Source organism: Trichogramma pretiosum, unplaced genomic scaffold (genome assembly GCF_000599845.2).
Source record: "Trichogramma pretiosum strain Unisexual culture from Peru unplaced genomic scaffold, Tpre_2.0 scaffold1, whole genome shotgun sequence".
NCBI classification, from domain to species: Eukaryota; Metazoa; Arthropoda; class Insecta; order Hymenoptera; family Trichogrammatidae; genus Trichogramma; species Trichogramma pretiosum.
Genome location: NW_019641703.1, coordinates 1,797 through 26,974, shown reverse-complemented (window position 1 = coordinate 26,974; position 25,178 = coordinate 1,797). Strand labels below are relative to the sequence as shown.

The following is a 25,178-nucleotide window of genomic DNA, read 5'->3' as shown; positions in this document are numbered from 1 at the left end:
AGGCTGAAAAGCGCCACGGAGTCGCCAGTGAATGTATCACGAAGTTTTTGGTATATTACTCGCGTGCGATAAATTATCCTCTACCGGTCCGTTTCTTTCCCACATGACCATGGAAATTTATTTCTTCTGCTTAATGACCATTGAATATGTTTTTTTTATATAAGAGACAAAAATAGAGTTCAGTTATGACACAATGATTTTGGATTGTTAACAAGTTTTTTTTATTAATGTAACAAGTCAAGATAAAAAATGCTTTACATAAAATATCTTGTTCGCTAAATGCTGGTACTACATACAAGTACATGACATTTACACTTTAATCTAACTCATAATTGTATAAACTAATATGTACACAATCTATTCAATTGCAACTTCTCCACCAACTTTGGTTAAGACTTCCTTGAGCTTTTCAGCCTCATCTTTGCTGATGTCAGCCTGCACTACTTGTGGCAAACTTTCAACAAACTTCTTGGCCTGAACCAAATTTGTGCCAGGGATAAGACTCTTTATTTCTTTGATGAGAGCAACTTTTTGCTTATCGTCAAACTTAGTGAGTTTCACTGTGAATGAGGTCTTGACAGCTTTGGATTTTCCTTCATCTTCCTGTTAATTGATAAAAAAATGTTAATTACATTTACTCAGTCATAAGAAGTGATGCTTTTAATGAGTGTTTTGAATTAACTTACTTCTGGAGGAGGAGCAGCAGCAGCAAAACCACCCATGGGCATTACTGGTGCATCAGGGAGATTCAGTCGCTTTTTCAACAAATCACTTAACTCTGCAACTTCAAGAAGATTGAGAGCTGTAATTTCTTGAGCAATTTTGTCGATTTTAGGTGACACTGGTTTGTCAACTCCTTCAGGAACTGGTATTGTCATCTTTTCTTGTGGTACAGCTGCAGCAACTTCATTTTGCAGCTTAACACTAACAAAAAGAGATATATAATTTCAATCCATTTACAAGCGCTGTATTATAAGACATAAAAAGCAGTTAGTCTTGAATTCAAATCTTGAAAAAAAAAAAATAATAGAGTAAGTTTGAAAAATAAACGGTGCAAATTACTGATTGTTTTAATAGCAGAATAAAAATAAATAGACAGAGAAATTGAGGTTACACTTTAGAAAAAATTTCTATATCCTAAAGAAAAAACAATAATTTACCATCTGTGTATTCTCCTCAGCTGCTGAGAATTTCTCTGGACCAGAATTCTTATGGAGTTCATTATGTCTTTTGTTATTTATTACAATAATTTTCAATGATTAATGAGTTAAAATTTTTGCACTTGGCATTCAGTCTGCAACCGCACCGGGTTCGCGCTGTTGCTGGTCGCACGAGTTATGTATGGGTTTTGTGACTGTCAGATCTTCTTATCACTGTTGGCGCGACATTTCAATGAAACTGTGCGACTCGCGCAGAGTGGATTCTCAAAACGTAAAAGATCGAAAGCCATAAATATGAGTTCAAACCACGGGTACACAGATACATGGATAAATGCCAATGCAGGAAAAAATTTTCATTTTATTTTTGACCTACTATTAATCGAATGAAAATACAACTTAAAATTTGAGTAAAATGTTATTACATATATCACAAGTGTGCGTGTGTTGAGGTAATTAGTATTAAAATTATGACACTTTCAATTAATATAATTCAATATATTTTCACATACTTTGATGATTTGTATTTACTCCTTCATATAATTTATATATAGTATTCTTTATTACATGTATGATAATTAATTAATAATCATAGTAATCATAATAATAATCTACGATCGCCAACATATACGTATTTTTTTTTGCCATACATTATGCAGCATATTGATTTTGAAATTTTTCATTTTCTTACATCTCAACTGGCTGGTAAATAAATTAATGCACATAGAAACGTAACGGAATTTTCTTTCTGTTTTTTCTCTTACTTTTTTTTTCATCATCATTGACAGGTATAATAAAACTAACTGAAGCAGCGAACTTACTTATGAAAACTGTTACACAGTTCGTACATTGGAAACTTTGGAAGACACGAAGAAAAATTATTAAACGAACTCACAAAGTTTGTGCTTGCGCATTGCTGTAATCGTGGGATAATATATTTATTTTTATTATTTTTTTTTCACTAGCAAAGTTCATTTATTTATTTTAACTTTTTTTTTTAATGACGATGATTTAGAAAAAATCTATATCTAAAACTCTAATATTCGCAGTTTGAAGAACATCAAAAAATTACATACGTCTCACGCGCATCATGATCGCCGTCATCCAAAAGTTTCTGTATGGGCTTGTTACGGTCGAATTCGTCCGATTTCAATAGAGCCTACACTTTTTTTTTTTAACCTTAACATTACATATAAGTTCACATTCGAATCTGCACTTTTACTCTTTTTACCTGCGATGACTAAACCACAGGAATTCATTCTTCAAGGGGATCTTTACGCTATTTAACTCTACTTTCGTAAAATTGGATGTATTCAGCACTGATGAGAGTGCGAAAGATCGTTTTTAAAGTTTCACTATTAAAAAGAAAAAAACCTAATAGCAATAATAATTACAGTGTATGTATATCAAATTTAATAATGGATAATTATCGAAGTTACGATATTACAAATAAACGTAAAATTCAGTTATTATACTAATTCTTTGTTTCAACATGCTCCAATGTTATGTACACATCGTAGGATTATAAGATAATAGTTCATACATTACGACGCCTCTGCAACACTTCTGCACTCGCTTCGCAGCGTTTATCGGCCCTATATACGTTAATATTAATCATTTCGTAATTTCAATTGCACGAAGGAAAAAAAAAGGAAGTTTGAACTTACAATTTAGTCTTTTTCTTCATAATTTATATATAATATATAATATATAATTTGATATATACAACGAGAAATAATTATTTATTACACGACTTGACCAGCCCATTAATCTTCGCTTACATCGGCCTTTTTTTTGTTTCGATCAACGAGGATTTTTAATCAAATATATGATTGAGAAAACAATATGTTTTGATAAAAATTACAAAGCGACGTATAACTTACAGTTAAAGGAAAAAGATTGATTAGTCGCTCTATTAATCATATTGAAAAATGATACAATGACAATATTCGAAGACGCCTATTGTACGAAAGTCTATGATCTATATTTTACAAAGCTACACACAGATGTTTTACATTAAAAATTAGTAATAATTACAGGCATCTTTATTTTTACGATGCCGCACGTTTACAATAAGCCGCGCTTATTTTAATCATTAAAACATCCGTGTCTTATTTATAACCATAGTAAAATAAAATTAATCGTACTATTGGATCTAATGACTTTTTATGTGTATGCTTGAATTATATAACCATTTATGTGGCTTTACACACAATTATTATAGGTGCTTGGACGTATCGCTTCATGTGCATATATGCTTGAGTTTTTATTTAATTTTTTTGTCATTCTTCGTTTAACTTGTGACGCGAATTATTCAAGAAGAACCGCACGTTATATGAATTTCTGGAAGGAAATTAGCCTTGCTTTTCAAGCATCGAACGATGATTTCACGAAAAGAAAATAGTGCGACGGAATGTGCAGAGCGTTTCTTATGGAATATCGGCTTTAGAAATCTAATAAATTGATAAACAGAAAATGCAAGTATTCAACGCCTAGTATATTATAGGTACATGACTTTTACTCTTGAAAAAACTTTTTCTCGACGATTTTTGTCAAACTTCTTATTTTTTGAGTATAGATACATTGGTATTAGAAAAGTTTTTCGTGTATACGATACAAATTGTAAATTCACGGGTTTCGTTGTTTCGGCTACTTTATTTTTTTTTTTGTTTTGTTGATTAGTCATATACGTTTTTGCGTAAAACTTTTTCTGTGAAAATTACACTCATAATTTTGGATAGACAACGATGTATATTTACCCTTATTGCCTGTGATATTTTGCAATTTTTTCATCATCATTTATTTGATACCTGCTATTTTTTATCGTAAAAGTATTATAAATACACGTACATGAAACATGTATGAAAAAAACAATTGTTTGCTTCTTAGTTATTTTTTGTTTTGTATTGCGTCGCGTCGCGCCTCGCTTTTTTAAGTATACACATGTTCAATGCAAGCACTCATAGAGTTGTTGATACTCCCGTTCTAGTTCCAATCTCGAAGATATCAATGTACTATATCAAACTTTTGCCGATTTCGAGCACATTTTTTTTAATGTCGTACTTTTGTGCATCTGGAAGATTTAATTCGCTTTTTCTCAAAGCTTTACAAAGGTAAAAAGATTATTATTATAAAAATTGGTCGTGAAACATAATAACAAAATTCGCAAATTTTAGTATTTAATTATTTTAAAAACAATAATTAGAAATACTTTTTCAAGTTAAAATTACCCATTAATTTTTAATAAGATTTTAGTATCTTTACAATTTATGCAGTATTTAATTGGAATTTCGGCGTGCACTTGTACACGTAGTCCGATTACATTCAGTCGGTAAATGCATAATTGTTGGATCATTGTTCGTATCATGGAAAGATGCTAAAGCATTGGGAAAAATGTTTTCGTATCAATTCATCCTATAAAATGCATATTTTAATAAATTTACACTTGTATAAAGAAAATATAATTGGATACAAAATGTCAATTACAATTTCATCGAAAATTGTATTTTACAAAAACTTTGAATAAAAATTTTTTGATAACAGATTCTCAAATTTGATTAATTTCTATCGTATGCGCCATGATCTGGTAAGACATTTAAAAATGTGTTCTGCTGGAAGAGTTCGTTGCCCGTGAAATCTTAAAACAATCGATTTCACCTCTTCATTAAAGTCGGCTCATAATTTTTTTTTCTTGTTTTGTTTCATCAAAACTGTAAATCGAAACGACTCTCGAAAAACAAATCGAACGACATGATCGCAATTCGTAACGATATAATACACGTAACTAAAAATCTGAAGTTTTTACTCCACACCTAAACTTAACAAATAATTAATATTCTTTTAATAATACGTATGAATAACTTATAATTCAGAATGACTAAAACCACAAATTATATACAAAAATTGATAACTAATTGAATTAGATATTTTAAAGACACATTATGAGTAAACTCTTACAAATAACATTGGAAATTTAATAATAACACAGCTGGCACAAAAACAAAACTAAATTTTTAGGACAATAATGTACAAACGACGAGTCTAAAAGATTATTCTTTAGTAATAAAACATACGTCCTAAGCATAACTACGAATCGAAACTAAATAGCTCGGAACGTCTCATTTGGATAATAAATATAGACAGGACTAAAATAAGAGTCACGAGGTTACCAGCTCAACTTAAACAATTAAACTAAACACGATGAATGAAATCAAATCATTTTGATTTACAGCTTTCTTACCACTCGGTAATCATCGACACGGATTGTCGTTATTTTCTCAAATATACCATTCGGTTCACATTACTTTTTTCGCCAATGATCCTCGCCTCCAACGATTGGAAACTGGTTCGCAGAAACTCGGAACTCCACGGCACACTGTGCTAGCGAATTCATGAAATTCTTCCAAGCCCTATGCATTATTTTTTACTCTTTGCACGCGAGGATCTTTGATGAAAGCTTTTAACGGCTTTTTTTTATTTAAAAGTCCATTCTGGTGACCTCCTCGATCACCTCGAGCGCGCGACCGCGGATCAATCTTCATTGGCTGTGTAGCCTACCGCTGGGCGGCTTAACCTGGCATCCGCTCTTCGGTATCGCGCCGATTATTTTCACCCTGTGCTGCTGTTGCTGCTGTTGCAGATGCTGCTGCCTGCCATTGTCGGAGAACTGCGGCGGCGGTGCGAACACGAGCTCGTCGCTTGGTACGACCGGCGTGCCGTCTGCGTTAAATTCCGGTGGCGGTGGCACGAACAGATCGTTGTTCTGCTCCTCGGCGTCAGCCTCCAAGGGTGGTGGCAATTGAGCCAAAGAGACGGCGTGCCTCGTCAAAACACCGCCGTACGTCACTCGTTTCTGTTGTTGCTGCTGCGGCTGCTGCTGTTGCTGCGGACATTGTGTCGTCTGTGTCACAACGATGCCACTGTTTTTCTCGTTTTGCGCTGAAAGGTAATTGAATGTTTGTGAACGATCCCAACAACTGAATTTCATCAGTTTTTTACATTATGGAGAGTAATATACCTTTATGATGAGCATTTTGCTGCTGTTGATGGTGATGATTGGCTTCATTTTTGCGAGCTTGCGTATCGTCGAAACCCGTCGGAGGTCCTACCGGCACGTCTTGATCGGAACTGACGCCACTTGAACTATTGTCGCCGTCCTCGACGAGTATTTGTTGCGTCTTAACATGAAAAGACAAATTAATATCGAACTTGTCAAGATTTTATACCCAATAATTCTCAAACGTACCTTCAGTTGTTTCCGCACGTTCTGAATCTCCTCGACGCTGAACGAGTGTGGCAGCGATCCGGACGAGCTGCTGTTGCTGCTTCCGCTACCGGCAGAGGCGTTCGAATTGCCCGAGGTCTCGCGAGCCGCCTCGAGCTTTTCTCTCTGAGCGGCCTTTTCTAGCTCCTTGGCGATTTCCTCCTCGCCTTCGTCGGTCAGTGCCTCGTCGTTATCCGACTCGCTGAGGCTGTAGTCGGGCTCGGGAATCGGTGGTACGTTGACTCCTGTTGATGTGAAACGATTTTGTTGTAGTGGTAAAATTAAAAAATAACATCAATTATTGAATGAACTTATTAATGCTCTTACCATTTACGGTATTCACAACACTGCCGTTCGACTTCTTTTTTCTCTCGCGGATCAGACCGGCTGTACTGTGGCTTCTACCATTTTTCAGAGGTTGAGCGTACTGATTGCCATTCTTAACGTCACCGTTGGCCTGATTCTGTCCCTGGGTGGGTCCAGCATTATTCGTCGTGCGCAAACTGTGCGATTTTCGTAATTGGCCTCTTTGCTGTTGTTGTTGCTGCTGCTGTTGTTGTTGCTGTTGTTGCTGTTGCTGCTGTTGTTGCTGCTGTAGATTTGCGTTATTAACTCCAGCATTGGCATTGGCCGCGGCCATGTTTCGCGGACGATAACCGACGGACTTCATGTCCTCCGGCGACGCGTAGAGTTTGGCGTTGTTGGACGGTCGGAAACTCGACATCACGCCGTAATTGTTTTCCGCTGTCGCTGCTGCTAATTCTAAACAAGATGAAAAAGGTTTTCATCGGCACTTCGGCTCGGGATTTACAACGAATTAATTCTTACTTTTATCATACGTACCCTTGACTTGCTGTATATGCGCCATATTGTCGTATACCGACGCGGGGGTGACCTCGTTGGCCTGGGTTGGCTGCTGCTGACCAGGCACCTGGGCGACGCTGACCTTGACCAGTTGGCCAACGGGCGGCGGAGGCGGCGGATGATTCGGCGGTGGCAGACAACCGCCACCGTTGCGGCTGAGATAGATAGCGGCGTTGTTCACGTCCTCCTGGCTGCGGTGGCCCTTGGCCCCGAAGCCGATCACGCAGGCCGCCGTCGCCGACATGCTCGCGGCTGCCTGAGCAGCTGCTTGGGCTGCCGCCGCGGCCTGGAGGTCGGGTGTGCTGTGAAAGTCGCGGCGCAGCTCCGAGCCGCCGCCGACGCCGAGACCCCCGAAGAAACGTACTCGCGACGACTGAAAATTAATAAGGAAACAAGAGATGGTTAGAAAATCTTGAGAAGATATGGTTTTGACAATTTTATCGAGACCGTATGACGGCGATAGACAATACTAGAGCAAATGTGCCTATTACCTGACAATACATTATTTTTCTTAAAAGTAAGTTAAGTACAGAGTTAAGTACAAAGTAAGTTAAATACAAACACTTTATTGTTAGTGAATACTTAGCCTAGGAAAGATATTTGTTAGTAATACGTGGATAAAATTTGAGGCTGAAAATTGAACAAAACAACCACTACAAAAATTACTACGTTATCGCTCAGAACAAATACATCAACTTCCGTGCAAAAATGACAATTTACTACTCATATCGTACCATTAATTATTATCAATTTTACAATGACTCTGATCAAAAATACAATGTTTTACGCATGATCAAAAGTAATGATATCGAATGATTGAAGCATTACAGATATCTTCCTCGTTGATGTGCACAATCCTCAGCAACTCTCTGTTTGTTAGCATTAAAAAAGGAATGGCAAAAACGTGATATGTTAGTTTATGTAAAAATACTTTTTATGTCGAATACGCCAAAACCTGTGATGTATGTATAATGTTATTAACTCTCAAAGCGAAGCAATTGATTGATCATTAGTTATTATTACGAAGCTGCAGCTTGTTAAGTTAAAAGCATGAATGTTAGTCGTTACAACAACCTCTTGGACACAACCTTCGAGAGCCCACCAAAAAAAACCAAAACAAAAATAGAAAAAGAAGGAAAAAAACCAACAATGACTCTTAAATTATACGACAAACTCTCGAAGGACAGCGTGGCGGACCCCTTCACCTGGACACCATTTATTATCAAGCTGCATATATATAGGTGTGTTTGTGTAAGTAAGTATATATATATTCGTATACGTGTGGTAACCCAAAAAAGCGCTCAATGATATTTTCATTTATAACATACATTGCTACATTGATTTCCCTTTCTCATCCTTACTTTGCCTTTACGCTTCATTTCGGCCACGCTCGCGTAAACTTTGCCCGTCTTATTACTCTTTTGCGACGGTTGTGGCGATGGTTGCTGCTGCGGTTGATGCTGCGTCGTCGCCGGTAGCGTCTTCATCTGGTTGATGTGCATCGCCGAGCCGTACCTCGTGTTCAGGCTCGACGTGCCGTTGCCGATTACCGGTGGCACGCCCTGCTGACGCTGGAATAACTCCTGTGGAATACCGTGCGAAGAACATGATGTTTGGGTGCTATCTTTTCGTTTTTATTTTAACATTACGGAGAGAGAGAGGTAGGTAGTAGAGAGAATGCGGCGCTTCGCCGTTTTGCGAGCAGGAGCCCAAAGGGTTTATATATATGTGCCGTACACATTATATTATTACGCGCGCACCCAAGGTATATACCGTTGCTTAGAGAGGGTTTATTGGCCACGCACGATAAGTGTGCTGCCAGCAACTGCGTACGATGAGATATTTTATAGATGATTGTAATGGCCTTATAACGTAACTGAGCTGTTATATACTGTACCCATCTTGCGTCGAGGCGCGCGGACAAACCGACAGAGATAGAGAGAGAGAGACTCGTAAATATTGTTATGCAAGGCATGCAAAGATTATAATAATATATATTATTTAAATGTATAATGATTTTTCGTCAATACAAGGATTATTGATGAAAATTCCTGTAATAATATATGAGTTTGATCAGCGACTTATGCGATCCTTATCATGCATCATGCTTGATAAAAAAAAAGTTCCTCAACAATTATATTTATAAGTACTCAGTCTTTGTCTATTCTCTCATTTTCGTATCACATAAAATATAAATAAAGCTTGTTATTAATAAACGAACACTATAATATAGGCTATAGTATAGATACGAAACAAAATTATTCAGACAAGTAAATTAATATATGCCAATTGGAACAACGAAATATTTGTATAATATACATTATTAGCATTAACATTTCAACAACAGCGACGCCCAATCTCGTGTGCGGACACGTTCTACGCATATATAATAGAAAAATAATCGAAGAATTGACGATCCCTTACCTCGAGTTCGGCCGCTGTTATGCGCGACGACGTGGGTCTCGAGCGTATGCTGGCCACCCTCGGCTGATTGTTGACCGCCTGCTGGGCCTGCTGGCTCAGATGCAGCGACTCCGAACTGTTTGACTTCATGCAGCCGACGCCGCTGGTCGACATCTCGTCGCGCTCGTCCTTCTCGCCGCCACCCAAACCGGCGACCATCGAGCGGGCGCGCGCGCGACCTACGCTAAGGGTCGTCTTGGGGTCGCGTCTCGGCGGCTGCGGGGCTGGACCCGATCTGCCCAGGGTGCCGGCGTTACCCACGCCGAGGCTGTTGTTGTTGGTCTTGCGCGGCAGCGTCGCGTATTGCCGCTGTAGCGGCTGACTAGTCTGCAGTGCGGCGGCCGACTGGGAGTTGGGCAGGCTCAGGACCGGCGACACGACGGTCATTCGCACGAGCTCGCCGGACTTGCGTATGAGATCGACCACGTGCTCGTGCAGGGCTGTGGTCACGTCCTCGCCGTTGATCTGTATGAGGAAGTCACCCTTGCGCAGACCCGCTAGGTCGGCCACGCCACCCTCGTCGACGTCGTCGAGGTACTGGAGGGCTGGATACCTCGCCGATAGCGTGACCTCGGTGAGATTCGTGGTGGACTTGGCGCCGCGCAGAACGAAGCCAAAGCCCTTGCGCGAGCGATGCAGCACCACCGTGCGCGGCTCCGTGGTTATTCTGCAATTCGTCGAGTAAAAGCTGTGTATTGTTAAGGCGTCCTTTTACGTGGATAAAGCTTTTGATGGTTTTTTTTTGTACTTTTGGTTTCGTCTTTAACGATCCTTATTACAAGCAAATTGTTTACAAGCAAAGATAGCCTACGGCAAAAATAATAGCACAAAAATTTCAACTCGAGTCTACTTTGCTTTTACTGACTTGACGTATCGAGATAAAAAAAAAATTTGCTCAAAAATAAATAATAAAAAATAAAGATAACAAGATAAAGTTTTAATTGCAAAAGTTTCTTATTTACGGAGAAACCAATTATCTTTCGAAAGATTCAATTTGTCTTGTTTTACGAGGGAACATGCTCTCAAAGTCTACAGAAATGTCATTTCAATCCATAAAGCTGGTGTCTATGACCCGTATACACGTAGTAGTACCGTACAACTTCCAAATCTAATCTCAACAAAACGGCGTCGACACCAGCCATGGCACAAATTACGACAGCGACCTTGTCGAGGTCGTCTCTAAAAAAGTACAACGAAAAGTGAACAGAAAAAAAACTTTTTCAAATTACTGAAAAACGCAAAGATACAATACATAGTAAGTATACTCAAGTGTTTTGATTATACAAGCAAACAATATAATGATTTACGAAAGAATGAACCCAACAAATATAGATGCTTCCAAGCCCACGTGAGATTATTATAAAAGCTCTGCATAACAGAAATAATCAAAAATTATTTTATAATAGTGTATTCATGTATAGCGCAAATTGAGCAAAAGAACAACAACAATGATTGGCAATGTCTTTATCGTATTTTAAAACTTTGAATGGCGTTCCCTCACGGTTTCTTTAATCTAGGAGCAGTGGCAAAGTACTTGTGCTGGGACTCGCGACGCCCGAGCACCCGGTTCCTGCCGGCCTGTGCCGCCGCCGCCGCCAAGCTGGCCGCCATCGGCTGCTGCTGCTGCTGCTGAGCGCTGACGATTCCTCCTCCTGCTCCCGCTCCGCCGCCGGCTCCCGCGGGCATGTTCATCGGCACGACGCTCGTGTGGCGCAGTCGGACCTCTTGCACGCAGTGCGCCGGAAACAGACCCGTGCCCTGGCCGCGCAGCACACCCTCGAGCAGGCCGCAATCCGTCGCTCCTGTCACTGTGTATACGGCAAAAAAGAAAGAAAGAAACGATTAATATCTCGTGCTTCGGAGTTTCCGCAGTGATCAAAGAGAGCAGTGGAAAAGAGAGATAGAGAGTAGTAGTAGTAGTAGTAGTAGTAGTAAGAGAAAGATTTCTGCCTCTGCACCAGAGACCGACCTTCGAGTATGTCGCCCTGATTGATGGACAGATGGCCGGGTATGCCGCTGCTGTAGTTCTCCACGCAGACGACCGTGGTGCCGGGTATCGTGAGCGAGTTGTTGGTCGTGTCGGACTGGGACGTGCCGACGCCCGAGCTGTCGCTTATGACGTCCGAGGCCGTGTCGCCCATGCTCTTGTCTGCAAGCAAGCAATGCACCACCAGCCGAGATTTCGCCGCGCGCGCGCGGCAAAACGAAAGCTCGTTTTAATAAAATGACTTTTCTCTTTATTCCAATCGATCGACTAAGTCGAGTCCGAAGACATTATTATTCTGTATATTGTAAAATCGTTCGTGGCTTATGACGAGTGTGTGTGTGTGTGTGGGTGATGTGTTTTAACACTTGCGCGTAATTGCGCGACACGTGACTTTACTCTTTTTTCTTTTTCCTTCGTCTCGTTCTCATCAATAAAATTTTCTCGTAACTTTCCGCGATGCACATCGAGCTGGGCGCGCCTCTAACGACACCAAAACACCAAACTCACATAGAAAGAAAAGCACTCATACACACAACGGAACTAACGACGACGCCTCATACGTGCCAATGGCCCACTTATCACTGACACAATACCGATCTTAATCAAACAAAACCTCGCGCGTAGCAGACGTGTGTATAATACGAAAAACTCGGCGCGGCCTATTGTATATAACGCGAATGATATAATAAAAAAGAAAGAAAGAAAGAAAGAGGAACGTTATCGGCGCGTGCACGGCGCACACATGTATGTAAGTACTCGAGGAGGCGACAATCAACGTCAATTATTATTAACGCACCGCGTCGGTTCTCTCTCATCGACTCAGCTGTTGTTTGATGTGTTCTTAAATAAAAAAAAAAAAAAAAAGATGAACGAAAAAACACTTGAAACGACATCATTGTTCATCCGTCCGCGTAAGCGATGTTCGAGGGGATCGAAGTAACGCGATTTTATCCGGTCGGTCCGTCATCCCGTTCGCGAGTATCAGTCACCTATATACATAATCATCCATAAATCGTAAGCGTATAATATAAAATAATGCAGCGTACGTAACTATCACATATATACAAACGCGCACGCGTGTGTGCGAGATATATTTCAAGATTAAAATGTGGATATACAGGTACTACTCGATCGTACTCGCGCGTATATGTGTGTGCGTGTGCAACGACATATTTTATATATTATACGCGTGTCGCGTAATAGATGTTACTTGCTCTATATATCCACTCGTTACTTGCGAGTGTGCATGTGTGCGCGTTGGTAAGCTTTTTAACGCTCGTTTAACGTCGACCGTGCGCGCGCGCGCGTATCAATTATCGACCGCGCGGTGCAATATCATTGCCTATTGCCATTTATAACGATCGCGTCAACTTTTACCCAAGAGAAATAGATATACATTATATTATATGCATTTGCGGTCGTGTGTTACCAGAAAGATAGAGAGAGAGAGAAATCGCTAAACAAGTATATATAGCAGCCGCAGCTAAGCGCGTGCAGTTGCGCGTTTGTGTGTACTTTACACACCGGGCGCGTTATCTCGCAATTGCGTTATCGATGCCGAGAGACGTCTTTTTACTTTTTTTTTCACTTCATCTCCATTTAATTGCACTCGAGAGAGCAAGAGACTGTTTGTTCGCTTAATGGAAGGTACTTTTATAATGATTCGAGAATTTTAATTCAGCGCCGCGCTTGTTTGCCGTAAGCTGCTCTAGTTAGATCGTAAAATGAGAAATGTAAGACGTGTGTGTTATGTCTTTCAGTGCGTTGTGTCGTGTGCTTAGTATTATTTTTTGTAAACTGTATTTTATAATGTCGTTTTTGTCTTGAGGTCAGTATACTCCGTAAATGATGAAAATGACGTTTGCATTTTTTCTCTTTTCAATCTCTCATTTTCATGCAAAAGTTTTCCATGTAACATGGTTTAAGATTATTTTTTAAGATTAAATGTAGATACAACAAACTTTTATCGATTGTGTTTATAGAGCATGGCATTATGAGTATATTTGACAGTATGAGAAATGCGTTATTTCTTATATGATTGTATTTGATAGAATAAAATATACTATGTAACATCTAAATCTAGAAACAAACCCATGACATCTAAATGATCATTGATAATATATATATTAAGATTATGTAATAATAAATTTATGTAAAATACATATAGCAGTATATAAATATATCAAACTCAGGTAACGTTCATAAATTGTCTATAGAGCAAAATAATTGAAAACTATTATATATACGTCAGTAGGTGAAGTTGACATTAGCAAAGAAGCTATGTAATAAAATAAGATATCTGTCTATCATAACCATTTACATTAAAATATATAAATATACATTCTCCAGAGTACACCTATAAGACAATATACTACCTCCCAGTCGATTATTATTATTTTTTTGTATTAAAACAGTCAATCTCTTCAATCGAAAGAGATTCCTGGTGGTGATGTCAAGTACTTAACGTTCGAGTTGTCATATCCGTCCACTTCCGGAACGTCGTCCGGATGATATAATTATTGACTTCGAGCCAGAGTGGAAACAGTATAAAATAAAACATAATGCCGAGGAACGAGTGGTTATGACGGAATGCGGTCTTTCGAAGGCAGAAAAAGGATTACACAAGGGAGATAGGCCATGGTATGTGTGACAAAAACAAAAAAAAAAGAGTATTTTTCGGAGTTCGGAGCGCGGTAGAAAGGCCAAAACTAATCTCTCTCACCTGTGACGATGCTGGCCGAATCTTCACCGGACGGTTGATTGCTACCTTCGGACAGACTGGAGCTCGCCGAGCTGAAGGGCGCGAGGCTCCGACTGCTGGGCGACGGCGACGGTGGCATTTCCAGGGGTCTAAGACCACCCACGCCCGGATGCACACCGTCGTAGCGGTGGTGCTGTTGTTGTTGTTGATGATGATGTTGCTGCTGCTGTTGTTGTAGCTCATAGCGGTGTTCCTGGTGAAGCCTGTTCAGGGCCTGACCGTAGTGCGACTCGTTGGAGCTCGGTAATCTTTGAAAAGTTTGTGTCGATCGCCGAGATTTAACCGAGGACGACGCGATCGTATGCGATTACTTATTTGTTCGTTTTTTTTTTGTAACTTATGTTAGATAATACTACTTATTGAGGTGTGGATAAGTGTCGAACGTTTTTTTTTAATTAGGAATCTAAATTGCAAATGTTAGCTTGTGGTAGGCATAAATTGTCTTTGCACAATCGCAGCTTTCATGAGAGGATATAAATGTGAGTTCGGAATACAGGATGGTTCTGAGGGAAAAGAAAAATAATCGATTGATTGATGATAAACATACAGGATAACAATGATTATGATGATGATGATGTGATGATGAATTTGATGATTATAATATTTTCATTCACTTTATGGACGAATATGAAAATGGATCGTCCAGAAAATGAAGTATACGCAGGGTTAAAAATTTTAATTTTTTTTTTTTCATGAAAAATATTTTTATCAAAAATCGACTCATTTGTTATGACATTATTCGTTTCGATAAAAATATCTTTCATTACATTTTGCTGTATGCCAATCGAAATTCGAACCTCTGCTCAATGTTGTCATGAAAAATAATGATGATATATGCATGAATGAAATTCAATGGATTTAATAATAATGTTCAAACGTAATGCTCGTAAAAAGATAAACAATAACAAATGAAAATGTAAAAATCAAAAACAAAAGTGAGCAGAATAGCACAAAACAAAAGTTAGGTGATCGAATTTCTGAATTATAACTGCGAACGGGCGAGACGTATACGGAATTGAATCGAACATTATCATTGACATTTTCAAAAAGAATAACAAATATATACGTCTCGCCGCGATGTGGAGAGAGAGGCAAAGACTATTTAAGCTTACCTCGCAGCGTGTTCCCTGAGCTGCGCGGGACACTGATAATCCGAGCTGTTAATTCTCTGATGCTGCATCTGATGATGATGCTGATGATGCTGATGATGATCGGACGGAATTCTCTGGATGGTACTGGTATTTTGTGCACTGTTGGCTCCTGTATTACTAGCGTTACTATTAACATTATTACTGGACGGTAGCTGTTGCTGCTGGCCCGTCGTTGGACCCGCGTTGGGGCCGCCGACGAGCTCTGTGGTCGGAGTGGAGGCCGCGCGGCCGGCCGCCAGGAAGGCATCGGCCGACGACACCGCGCGGCTGGCATTGGACTGATGATGCAGCTGATGATGGAAGTCTTGGAGCAGCTGCTGGCGCTGATCGCTGCCCCGGGTAAGCGTATTGTTGGCCGACGAGGACGAGGAGGAGGCCGAGGACGAGGCGCCCGTGGTGGCGCCGCCCGTCGACGAGGACGAAATCATCGAGGCGGACATCATGCTCATGCCGATGGGCGAGGACGGGGTGAGCGGCTGCTGGTAATCAACCGCGGACGGCGAGGCGAGCCTGCTCAGGGTGCCGAGATTGCCGGCCGAGCAGCTCGTGGACAGGCTGAGAAAGGCTACGGAGCGTCTCTTTGGATTGTAACGTGGCGGGCCCTTGAACGGAACTGCAATATTTCGTGGTGGCGCCCATTTGGCATAAATCCATGAAATTGGATCAATCCGGGCTCAGAGTCAGAATAATTCGCAATTTTTTGTTTGTTTTCTTATTTATAGTCTAAATTTGAATCTATTTTTCTGTCGTCCGTTTCGAGAATCTAGATATCGAGTAGTCTTCGTAGTTGAAAATTGGTCGTGACGTCGATTATAATAGTAGATGCAGTTGGTTAAAGATCTAGTTATCGTTATGTTAGTCCAAAGCTCACACGTGTGCGGCGTCGATTTAGAAGCTCAAATTAGTTTCAGGTGTTATATGTAGTAATTTTATACGCATGCAAAATATCACTCAAATAAAGTGGGAAAACTCGTTATCGGTTTTCTTCTATATTTGAACTAAGTAGAGATCATTACAAGTGAGTAACTCAAAAGAAAAGTCTTGACACGCTGTTAATAATAAATATATTATCAATTCGGAAGCCACAACGTCGATATGCTGCTGGTAAATAATACTGTGTTAAAGTGAGAGACGAACATTGATACTCGCTGATTATTTTCATTACTTACGCATCAATTTTTGTGATGTTAAAAATCGCCGCAATGATGGGTTACAGAGACTACTACATCAACGCTTAATCTACAGTTATACATTGACTAATTATCTACATCGTTAAAGCAGCAAAAAAAAGGATAGAAAATTTACTATATCGAACTACTGGTTATTGATAAAGTTCGGCTGCGTATTATAAATTATAACGAGAGACGTCGATGTGACGGCTCGGTACACCACCACTACAATACTCCAGCGCGAGATATAATACAATCAATTAAGTCGATCACCACCGCCTCGACTGGTATAATGCACGCGAAACATTATAATGGAAATAATAATTTTCGATATATATCTCTCTAAGCACACTATACTACGGGCTGCTCTCTAGTTTCAAGAACTACATTATCATTGTGCACACATAATAGGCGCGCGCATACGCGCATTGTAAATGTTGTTATATATACCGCTGTTGCTCCCCCGATAGACAGACACACACACACATACGTACACGCGCGCGCAGATATATCTGAGAAAAGTACATTACAAGCAAATTACCATCACCACCAGGTATATATTATAATACTGCCCGCGCACGAGACGTCTCCTCATAATATAATAAACGCACTCCATCAAAGTCAAACGGTTTAAACGAAAGAGAGAGAGAGAGAGAGAGAGAGACCGAGAGATGAAGAAAAAGAAAGAAAGATTGGCTATTATATGGCGTGCATATATAGATCACGCGTGCATACCGTACGCCGCACGATCGCATACACACTGCACACACACAGACATCGTTGGCACAGTTGGTGCTTCTAACTGTATAAATATACTAACGAGCATCTAATCTTTTGCTCTCCGGGTTATGTATAACTCTGTGTGCGTATAGACACACACACATGCCACAACACATGCATCTTATACACCAATATACCTATACGTAATATGCGCTACACATGCGTCGCATATATACGATACAATATGTATGCGAAAGAGAGAGAGTGAGTAGAGAGATAAATTCATGCCTTGCGTTGTTGATGTTGTCTTCTTTTTTTTGGTTAATATAAATAAGGCATGCGAGCACGCGGTATGTTACACACATGCATACAGTACTACGTATAAGTAGAGTCGCGTCGTACATCGTATATAGGTATAGCAGTATCGTCAGTTGTGTCTTTTGCACTGCACACTCGTGTGTATGGGGTACACACGTGCAGCATGTATACGTCTGTCTGCGTATACGTATAGTCTCTCTCGAGTGCATTATACACATACACAATCAGTTCGTATGCATAGTGTGTGTGTGCGTGTGTGTATGTATTATACGCAAGACCTCCTACGCGATGCGATTGATCGGCGCAACTCGTCGCGGTCAGCTCGTTTGTAACTTCCGCGAGCTTTACGCGCACGGCTCTTTAAAGTACGCTATGTTTGTGTACGACGCGCCGCGGTACCCGACGAGGACCGTATGCACACACACACACACACACACGCGCGCAGACTCGTTAGATTTCAAATCTGCGATGCCGCCGCAGCAGCAGCCGTTACGGTTATTTTATTACGCGCGATACCTATCGTTCTCGAGTACTCTGTGTACTTATTATTATCTGTGTGTGTGTGCTTATATGTATGCACGTAGTTACACGATGTGCGCGCGCGTGCATATGCACAAGCCACGACTCGAGAGCTACGCGAATATTGTTTTGCTAGATTGACAAGTCATGTAGAGTCAATTTTAAGCCGGCCCCGCGCCGCGATGTTCATAAAGTACCGGTATTTGTGTGTACTTATATATCGGACTGTGTACGCGGATGAATCACTCGTCGTCGTCGTTCCGCGCGCGAACGCTTATGATTCCTTATCGTGGCGAGTTATTCCATTATAATACGCGGCGGCGGCGGCGGTGCGGGCTTATCGGGTATACGTATATATAAGTACGCTCCGATCCGGGGCCTATATAACAACGATAGTTACATCCTTAGGAAATTGCCGTACGCCGCGATCGTGATTCATATATTTGTCGCGATCGCGCGCCCTACCCTCCCACGCACTATCTACGCTGATGTTTTCTTTGTGTATAAATACGTTTTTCTTACAGTCGTGTCTGTTCGAGATGACAATTTTTGTGTCCGTGTAAGTATAATCGTATTTATCGATAAATAATCGTATGTAGCATATGTACGCGTGCAATCACAAAATCATATCGAATCGCCAACGATCGACTTACCGACTTCGTCGGACTGGTAGTTCTTGATGACGTCGGCGAGCTCCATGTTGCCGGCGATCACGGCCACCTGATAGGGCGTCTGATTGGCGTAGTTCAGGGCGTCCTTCTGGGCGCCGCGGAACAGCAGCTGCCTGATGCAGGACGAGTCGGTGTTGTTCACCGCGCAGATGTGCAGCGGCGTGTTGCCCGACGCGTTGCGCGCGTTCATGTCCGCGCCGTAGAACAGCAAGTGATCCAAGTGCTGCACGAGATTGTTGCGACAGGCCTACACAGGTGTCGAGAATGAGAGTAAGATCGATGATCGTTCGATCGATAAGTTGAAAAATCGATAAACCCGTTGTCGAGATTTAATTACGTATGCGTCCTAAATTATCGTTTATCTTTCATTTATCACGCGACCAAAGTACACATACGTCGCGGACAAAGGTGAAAAATAACTGCATCGGAAAGATTCAGGACGAAGATCTTACCTGGTGAACCTCCTGCCAGCCCTGCAGATCCTGGGCGCCGATCGTGGCGTGATCGTGGAGGAGCGTCTCGCACAGCATCGGGTCGGTCTTGTAGATGACGCTGTAGTAGAGCGGCGTCAGGCCCTTGGGGTCCTTGTAATTGGGACTGGCGCCGAGCTCGAGCAGCGTCTTCACGGCCTCGAGATTGTTGCGCTCGACGGCGCGATGCATCGCCGTTAGGCCGTCCTTCGTTCGGTAGTCCAGTAGCGCGCCGCCGTTCACCAGGGCTATGATGACTTTCGAAGCTTTCTTCAGGGTCGACGCCAGGGTAAGCGGCGTTTCTGTTTTGATGAAAGACAGAAAAATGAATAAATTATTCAACGTCACGGGTCGATAATAACAGAGATATACGTTCGACAATGAAAATATATTTTTGCTCGCGGGTCATCGATCATCGCGCTATATCAGCCATTACCGCCGAACAAAAGTTTCCATGTACGGATCGTTCATTGTCCGCGAGTATGAGCCGAAAAACATTTCGCTCGAAAATTTTTATACCATAATTTTCAATTAAAAAAGGCCAAACTGCAGTCTGGCCTCTTATTTTGAACGATCGCGAGCAACCTAGCGGACGAGCTCGTTCGCGCGCGAATATAAAATGGAAATGTTCTCGGCCCATCGGTGCGTGCGCGTGAGCGAGCGCCTGAAAGCTTCTCGCGCAGCGGCGGCTCGGCGCGCGTGGAACATGAAAATAAAATTGCTTTTCACCGTGGTGCGCGTTTTTTCTTTTTCAAGCTCAATTGGATTACAGGTACTTCATATAGAAACGATTTTTTTTCGGACTACACGCATCATGGTCACGCGAAGTGTATAACCCAAAGAGAGAGAAAGAGGGAAAGCCGTTTTTTTTTTAAACTCGGCGCGTATAAAGAAAAATGTTCCGGAAAGTTTACTGCGTTCACGGATTTATCGGCGCGAGGCCCATTTATACGTATAGGAGAAATCTTTCATAATTAAAAAAATAATCGAATCTACGTTAAACGAAGTACCTGTAGTGCGTATAGTTTTTTTTTCTAAAGCTGCAATTCATTAAATTCTACGCTGTTCAACGCGTTTCAACTAAAAAATTGAGCTTTTTTCACATTTTTTTGCTAATGCGCCTTTGCTCCATATACCCGAGGGGTTTTCTAAAGCTTTTTTTCGAAAGTTAAACTTCATCAACTGTACTACCTACATTGGTATACTATATACCGTATAAAATAACTCGCGTAAAGGGGTAGCGGTCCAGCTGCGAATCCGCTTGGCTGCATCTAGGCTCGCCCGATGACCGCACCTTCATAGATACATTATAATCTCATTTTTTCATCAAATTGACACATCTTTGTTTATTATATTCTCGCGTGACTGTATTATGCGCGCATTTTTACGCATATACAGCATTTATATAAAAGCTCGCGCTTCGTTCCTCCGTGTGTATATTACGATGTGGGTCAGCGGCCTGCAGCCGCTCGAGCGCCCGCGAGAGGGATGATTTATCGTTGGCTATTGTTGAGCGAGCAAATATATAATATAATATTCATTTCGAGAAAAATATTATCGGTAGCGAATTTATATAGCCCAACGTTTTGTGAGACGCGGATATACAAAAAACGAAGACGAATAATAAAAGATTGTTTTATATATATTACAGTAGACGGTGTAGTAGTAACTCACCTCCCGTGTCCTGACAGTGAAAGTTCGGATCGAGGCCCTTGCCACACATCTTGGCGATTTTCTCGACCTGGCTGTTGGCCACGTAGTCGAGTAGCCTGCGCAGATTCGTCCTCGTGTGCAGCGCCTTCAACTGCTTCTCGTCGAGGTGAAGCATCTTGTAAACTCGCCTCTTGTACTTGAGCTGTGTTAACGAAACAAAAAAAAACAACGAAAAAGGATTATTATTATGTTTCGACGAGACGAGCGCGGTGCGCACTGCCTGCGCACCGCAAGTTTTAAAAAGTTTTTCTCTCTTTCTCTTTCGACGTCTCTCACAGACAGACACACATGCGCGCGCGCGCAAAAGGGAGAAAGAAAGATCGGCCGAACGCGCGCACAACGCAGGAGTTGTGTGTGTGTGTGTGTGTGTGTGTGTATTATATGCATGTGCGCGAGCGAAAAAAGAGATAGACGCGCGCGCCCAGCGCCAAGATCGTAAACATGTCCAAAGCCCTATTGTAGTACACACGTATAGCAGTAACCTGCGTGGTGTACTGTATATATGTATGTGCACCTTCCACGCGGAGTAATGAGTTTTTTGACTCGGGTTAAAAGGATCTCTCAAGGTTGCGAAACGCGTTCCTCTCGCGAAAAGAGAAACGACGCGCAGCGCGCTCGCTTTTTCTTCATTTCTTTTTCGCTTCTTACATTATTTTTTTTTTTTTTTTACATGATTTTAATGAATTATTATTTATGTATCGTATACGGGGAGCATTAGGATTTTCACGCAATCGTAATAAGAGCTTACGCGTGTAGCAACACGCCCGGAGAAATCACCATAATTTTTTATTTATATTCGCAAGCGATACGTATACACGTATAAGCGAATATACCGCGCGGCGCTCTGAATTTTCTATTTTACGCGCAGCCGAGTGCGCACAGTGAGAACGAAAGTCTTTTCTCGAGCGCGCGCGCGCCCGAGATGAGGCCGAAGTAACAACAACGAAAAAAAAAAAAAGTAACAAGAAGAGTAAAAGTAAAAATGCCGTATATATACAGCCGCTCGTGAATCATAAATGTTATAATCGTATGCGTTATTGCACGTATATAGCTGTCACGCACGTGCATACGCAGACGCTCGCTCGAGCCTGCGGTATACATACACCGCCACTCTCATTTTTACAGTGCGGTGCTCAACAAGTTTTTTCTTTTCTTTTTTGTTGTTGCTGTTGTTGTTGCTGCTGCTGTTGTAAGTATAATAAGTGCTCGTCCACGCACGCGGAAAAAAAGTGGAAAATCGTTAATTTTTTCTCTCTTTTACAGACGACGACGACAATGCGAGCTGCTCCGTCCACGCTATCCCCGTATAAATTACATACGGAAGTGCACTGCTCTGGGTATTTTTTTCGTACATACAAAAAAGGAAAGAAACGAAAAACAAATTAGACGCTTTCACGCGCGACACAGCGTAATTTTCGCGACGCGATATTATATACAGATGCGGAAAAGCCACCGGTATTCGGGGTATAATTCACGGGCTCGAAAAAAGTGAAAGAAAAGAGGAGAAAAATTAATAATAAGTCTAATAAAAGCGAGAGAGGGTAACTCGTTATTCGAGTCATTTATACACTTACGCATATAAATGCATAAATCACTTTTAATACATATATACCACGAGAGATCGGTTCGCATGAGAGAGTGCGGTTAAATAGTAGTAGTAGTCGTATGCACGCATGCGAGCACGCAGAGACGGCCGGGTATCATGTCGCGCGAGCAACACGCGTAAGTAAGTAAGTACGTGCGTGCTGCGCCAAGGTGCACATTTGGCGATCCTATTAAATCATTGTCTAATAGGACATTCCAAGGCAACGGCAATTACACAAACAACGGAAAAGCTGCCGCCGCTGCTGCTGCTCCGGTTCGAGAACCGAAAAAAGATAAGGAACGAGAGAGAAAGTAATATTTACCGGTCCTATTATATATGTACTGCAGGCAGTTTATAATATTTACATAAACATATCGATAAGGACGCATTCGTTAACGATGCCTTGCAAAAATCAAGCTCCACGGGTACTACATATATCTCTTGTCTCTCTCGTACAACGTAATGTACATAAGCGAAAAGTTATTTAGCTCTCCGCTGCAGCAGCACAGCGGCGAAATTTCGCGGAACTAGAGGAAAATTGCGTGTACGCTCTTCGCTGCGTTCCAGGTATGGGGTATACACAGTGTATATACAGGGGACCATTGTTATACACACGATGCATGCGGCTGCATATCGACGCTGCGTACATGTATATAATATACCGACTCTAGGACTCCGAACGACGACAATGGCAATGTAACCGTAATAATAGCATTAATAGCTTATGTGTATATATAGAGACTCGACGAGACCCGGCGCGTGTGTACGTATCGCGTGGAAGTACTGCACTGCTGCACGCTGAGCTGCTGCTGCTGCTGCGCGCCAATCGACTATAACCGCGAGAAAAGGAGAAAGAGAGAGAAAGAGAGATGCTATAACGGGTGCTCTCAACGTCGAGCGGTGCAGTCTGTACTGCACGCGGCTATGTATGAAATATTTTCTAGAACAATATAGGCTAACAGGTTCGCGCGCGCGCAGCGAGATATGCGCGCAAGAGTATGTTTGATATACGTGTATACACGTACGTTGCTGTATGTACATAACGTGGTATGTGTGTACTGCACTTTAATACATGCACACGAGCTGCACATGGGAAAAATCGACCACTTCTTAGCAGGACAAATTCATTCATCAGCACCTCTTTCTCGTCGTCGTCGTCGTCGCGTCACACACGCAGCAGCGGCAGCAGCTCGTGCGTGATTTATCGAGTTGCTCTCTTTTTCCGCTTGCTTGCCAAAAAATAAAAAGGAAGAAACGTTTTCGCGGTGCGAAAATCGCTCTCTCGCGTATACATGTCCCTTGGCATATATTTACGCGTGTTTTATTTTTATCCGAAACAGTGCGAGAGAAAACAAGCGCTACGTTATAATACGCGCGCGCGAGCGCGATGTTATCTCGAATCGGGCACCGGTGCACGTAGCGCGTATAACGTTGATTTCAAAGACGCGCGCGCTCGAGAGAGTTTATATCCGCGGGCTGCGCTGCGCTGCACTATATAGCAGTTGACACATCTGCAGGATATAACGTAATGTACCTTCATAAACACTGCTTGTGTATAACAGTTTATCTTTTTTAATTGACTGATTTTCCTTATTTCGCTCTTGTTGCTTTTTTTTCTTTTTAACTTTCGTCCTTGCGCTAATAAACATACGCGTACACGCGTAATTCTCATTGTTTGTCGCTGTGCACTGCGCCGAGATATACATCTCTCGTCCATATATATAAGCTCACATTGGTCAGTCGGACGTGCTGCGACTGGCTCATCTGCGCGCGCGAGGAAATCCATTCGTGGCCGCTGCCGGAGTTAAGAGAGAGAGTTTAATGACCAAAGCGCGTAATCTATTAACAATAAGCGGAACGAGCTTCGAAGCTAGAGCCGATATAGCCGGCGCGCGCGCGATTGTCTTATGTTATGGATAAAAAGGAACCGTTAACGTAATAAGGAGCTACCTTTCGGAATTAGTTGAACTGCGCTAGAGAGAGAAAGAGAGAGAAAAAGAGAGATGGAGAAAGAAGGAGAGAAAGAGAATGTAATAAGGACGTAGATTAACGATATTACAGTTATTCGCCGGGCTTCGACTTTATGCCCTCCCCGCATACGTATATAAAACACACATAAAATAATAGGACTATATTTCCGAAGGTCGAAAAATCGATAATTTAAGCGAATCCTTCCTGCATAGCGCACAACAGTTTAGTGCACGCATATAACCATGTACGATGCCATATATAAATCGGTATCGTATGCAAACTACTACCTCACGGTAAAGGCGCAAGCTCTAGATGTAATGCATTTATGCGAAGAAATGACAGTCGCGGCTGAGTCGAGCAGGCTATTTGACTTTTATACGTATATAATACGAGGCA

At 41.6% G+C, this 25,178-nt stretch overlaps 2 protein-coding genes across 5 annotated transcripts; both read right to left on the bottom strand.

Annotated features, from left to right (window-relative positions):
• Window positions 1-197: 197 nt before the first annotated feature.
• LOC106655527 (39S ribosomal protein L12, mitochondrial) lies at window positions 198-1,443 on the bottom strand. Its single transcript, XM_014375954.2, has 3 exons — window positions 1,161-1,443; window positions 687-924; window positions 198-603 (listed from the first exon to the last, which is right to left on the bottom strand). Exons 1-3 carry the CDS (start codon window positions 1,220-1,222, stop codon window positions 358-360), a joined length of 546 nt encoding a protein of 181 aa, XP_014231440.1. The 5' UTR covers window positions 1,223-1,443; the 3' UTR covers window positions 198-357.
• A 422-nt stretch (window positions 1,444-1,865) lies between these two features.
• Window positions 1,866-21,334, bottom strand: LOC106657155 (SH3 and multiple ankyrin repeat domains protein 3-like). 4 transcript variants are annotated; one of them, XM_014378512.2, is made up of 14 exons: window positions 21,188-21,334; window positions 19,496-19,815; window positions 19,026-19,290; window positions 15,608-16,259; window positions 14,457-14,743; window positions 11,717-11,896; window positions 11,249-11,555; window positions 9,709-10,414; window positions 8,646-8,867; window positions 7,264-7,657; window positions 6,748-7,182; window positions 6,403-6,665; window positions 6,175-6,334; window positions 1,866-6,095 (listed from the first exon to the last, which is right to left on the bottom strand). In XM_014378512.2, exons 1-14 carry the CDS (start codon window positions 21,234-21,236, stop codon window positions 5,695-5,697), a joined length of 4,641 nt encoding a protein of 1,546 aa, XP_014233998.1. In that variant the 5' UTR covers window positions 21,237-21,334; the 3' UTR covers window positions 1,866-5,694. The 4 variants fall into 4 exon arrangements, with proteins under 4 accessions (XP_014233998.1, XP_023318453.1, XP_014234007.1 ...); XM_023462685.1 differs by having other exon boundaries at window positions 8,613-8,867; window positions 9,709-10,435; window positions 11,282-11,555; XM_014378521.2 differs by having other exon boundaries at window positions 8,613-8,867; window positions 11,282-11,555.
• Between the last annotated feature and the right edge of the window lie 3,844 nt (window positions 21,335-25,178).

Coding starts and splice junctions, on each gene's coding strand:
- LOC106655527 (XM_014375954.2), bottom strand. CDS start 1,222: ATGAACTCCATAAGAATTCTGGTCCAGAGAAATTCTCAGCAGCTGAGG. Junction 925..1,160: donor CTGAGGAGAATACACAGATG/GTAAATTATTGT, acceptor TCTTTTTGTTAG/TGTTAAGCTGCAAAATGAAG. Junction 604..686: donor CTGCTGCTCCTCCTCCAGAA/GTAAGTTAATTC, acceptor ATCAATTAACAG/GAAGATGAAGGAAAATCCAA.
- LOC106657155 (XM_023462685.1), bottom strand. CDS start 21,236: ATGTGTGGCAAGGGCCTCGATCCGAACTTTCACTGTCAGGACACGGGA. Junction 19,291..19,495: donor GCTGGCAGGAGGTTCACCAG/GTAAGATCTTCG, acceptor ACACCTGTGTAG/GCCTGTCGCAACAATCTCGT. Junction 8,868..9,708: donor TAACAGCGGCCGAACTCGAG/GTAAGGGATCGT, acceptor GGTATTCCACAG/GAGTTATTCCAGCGTCAGCA.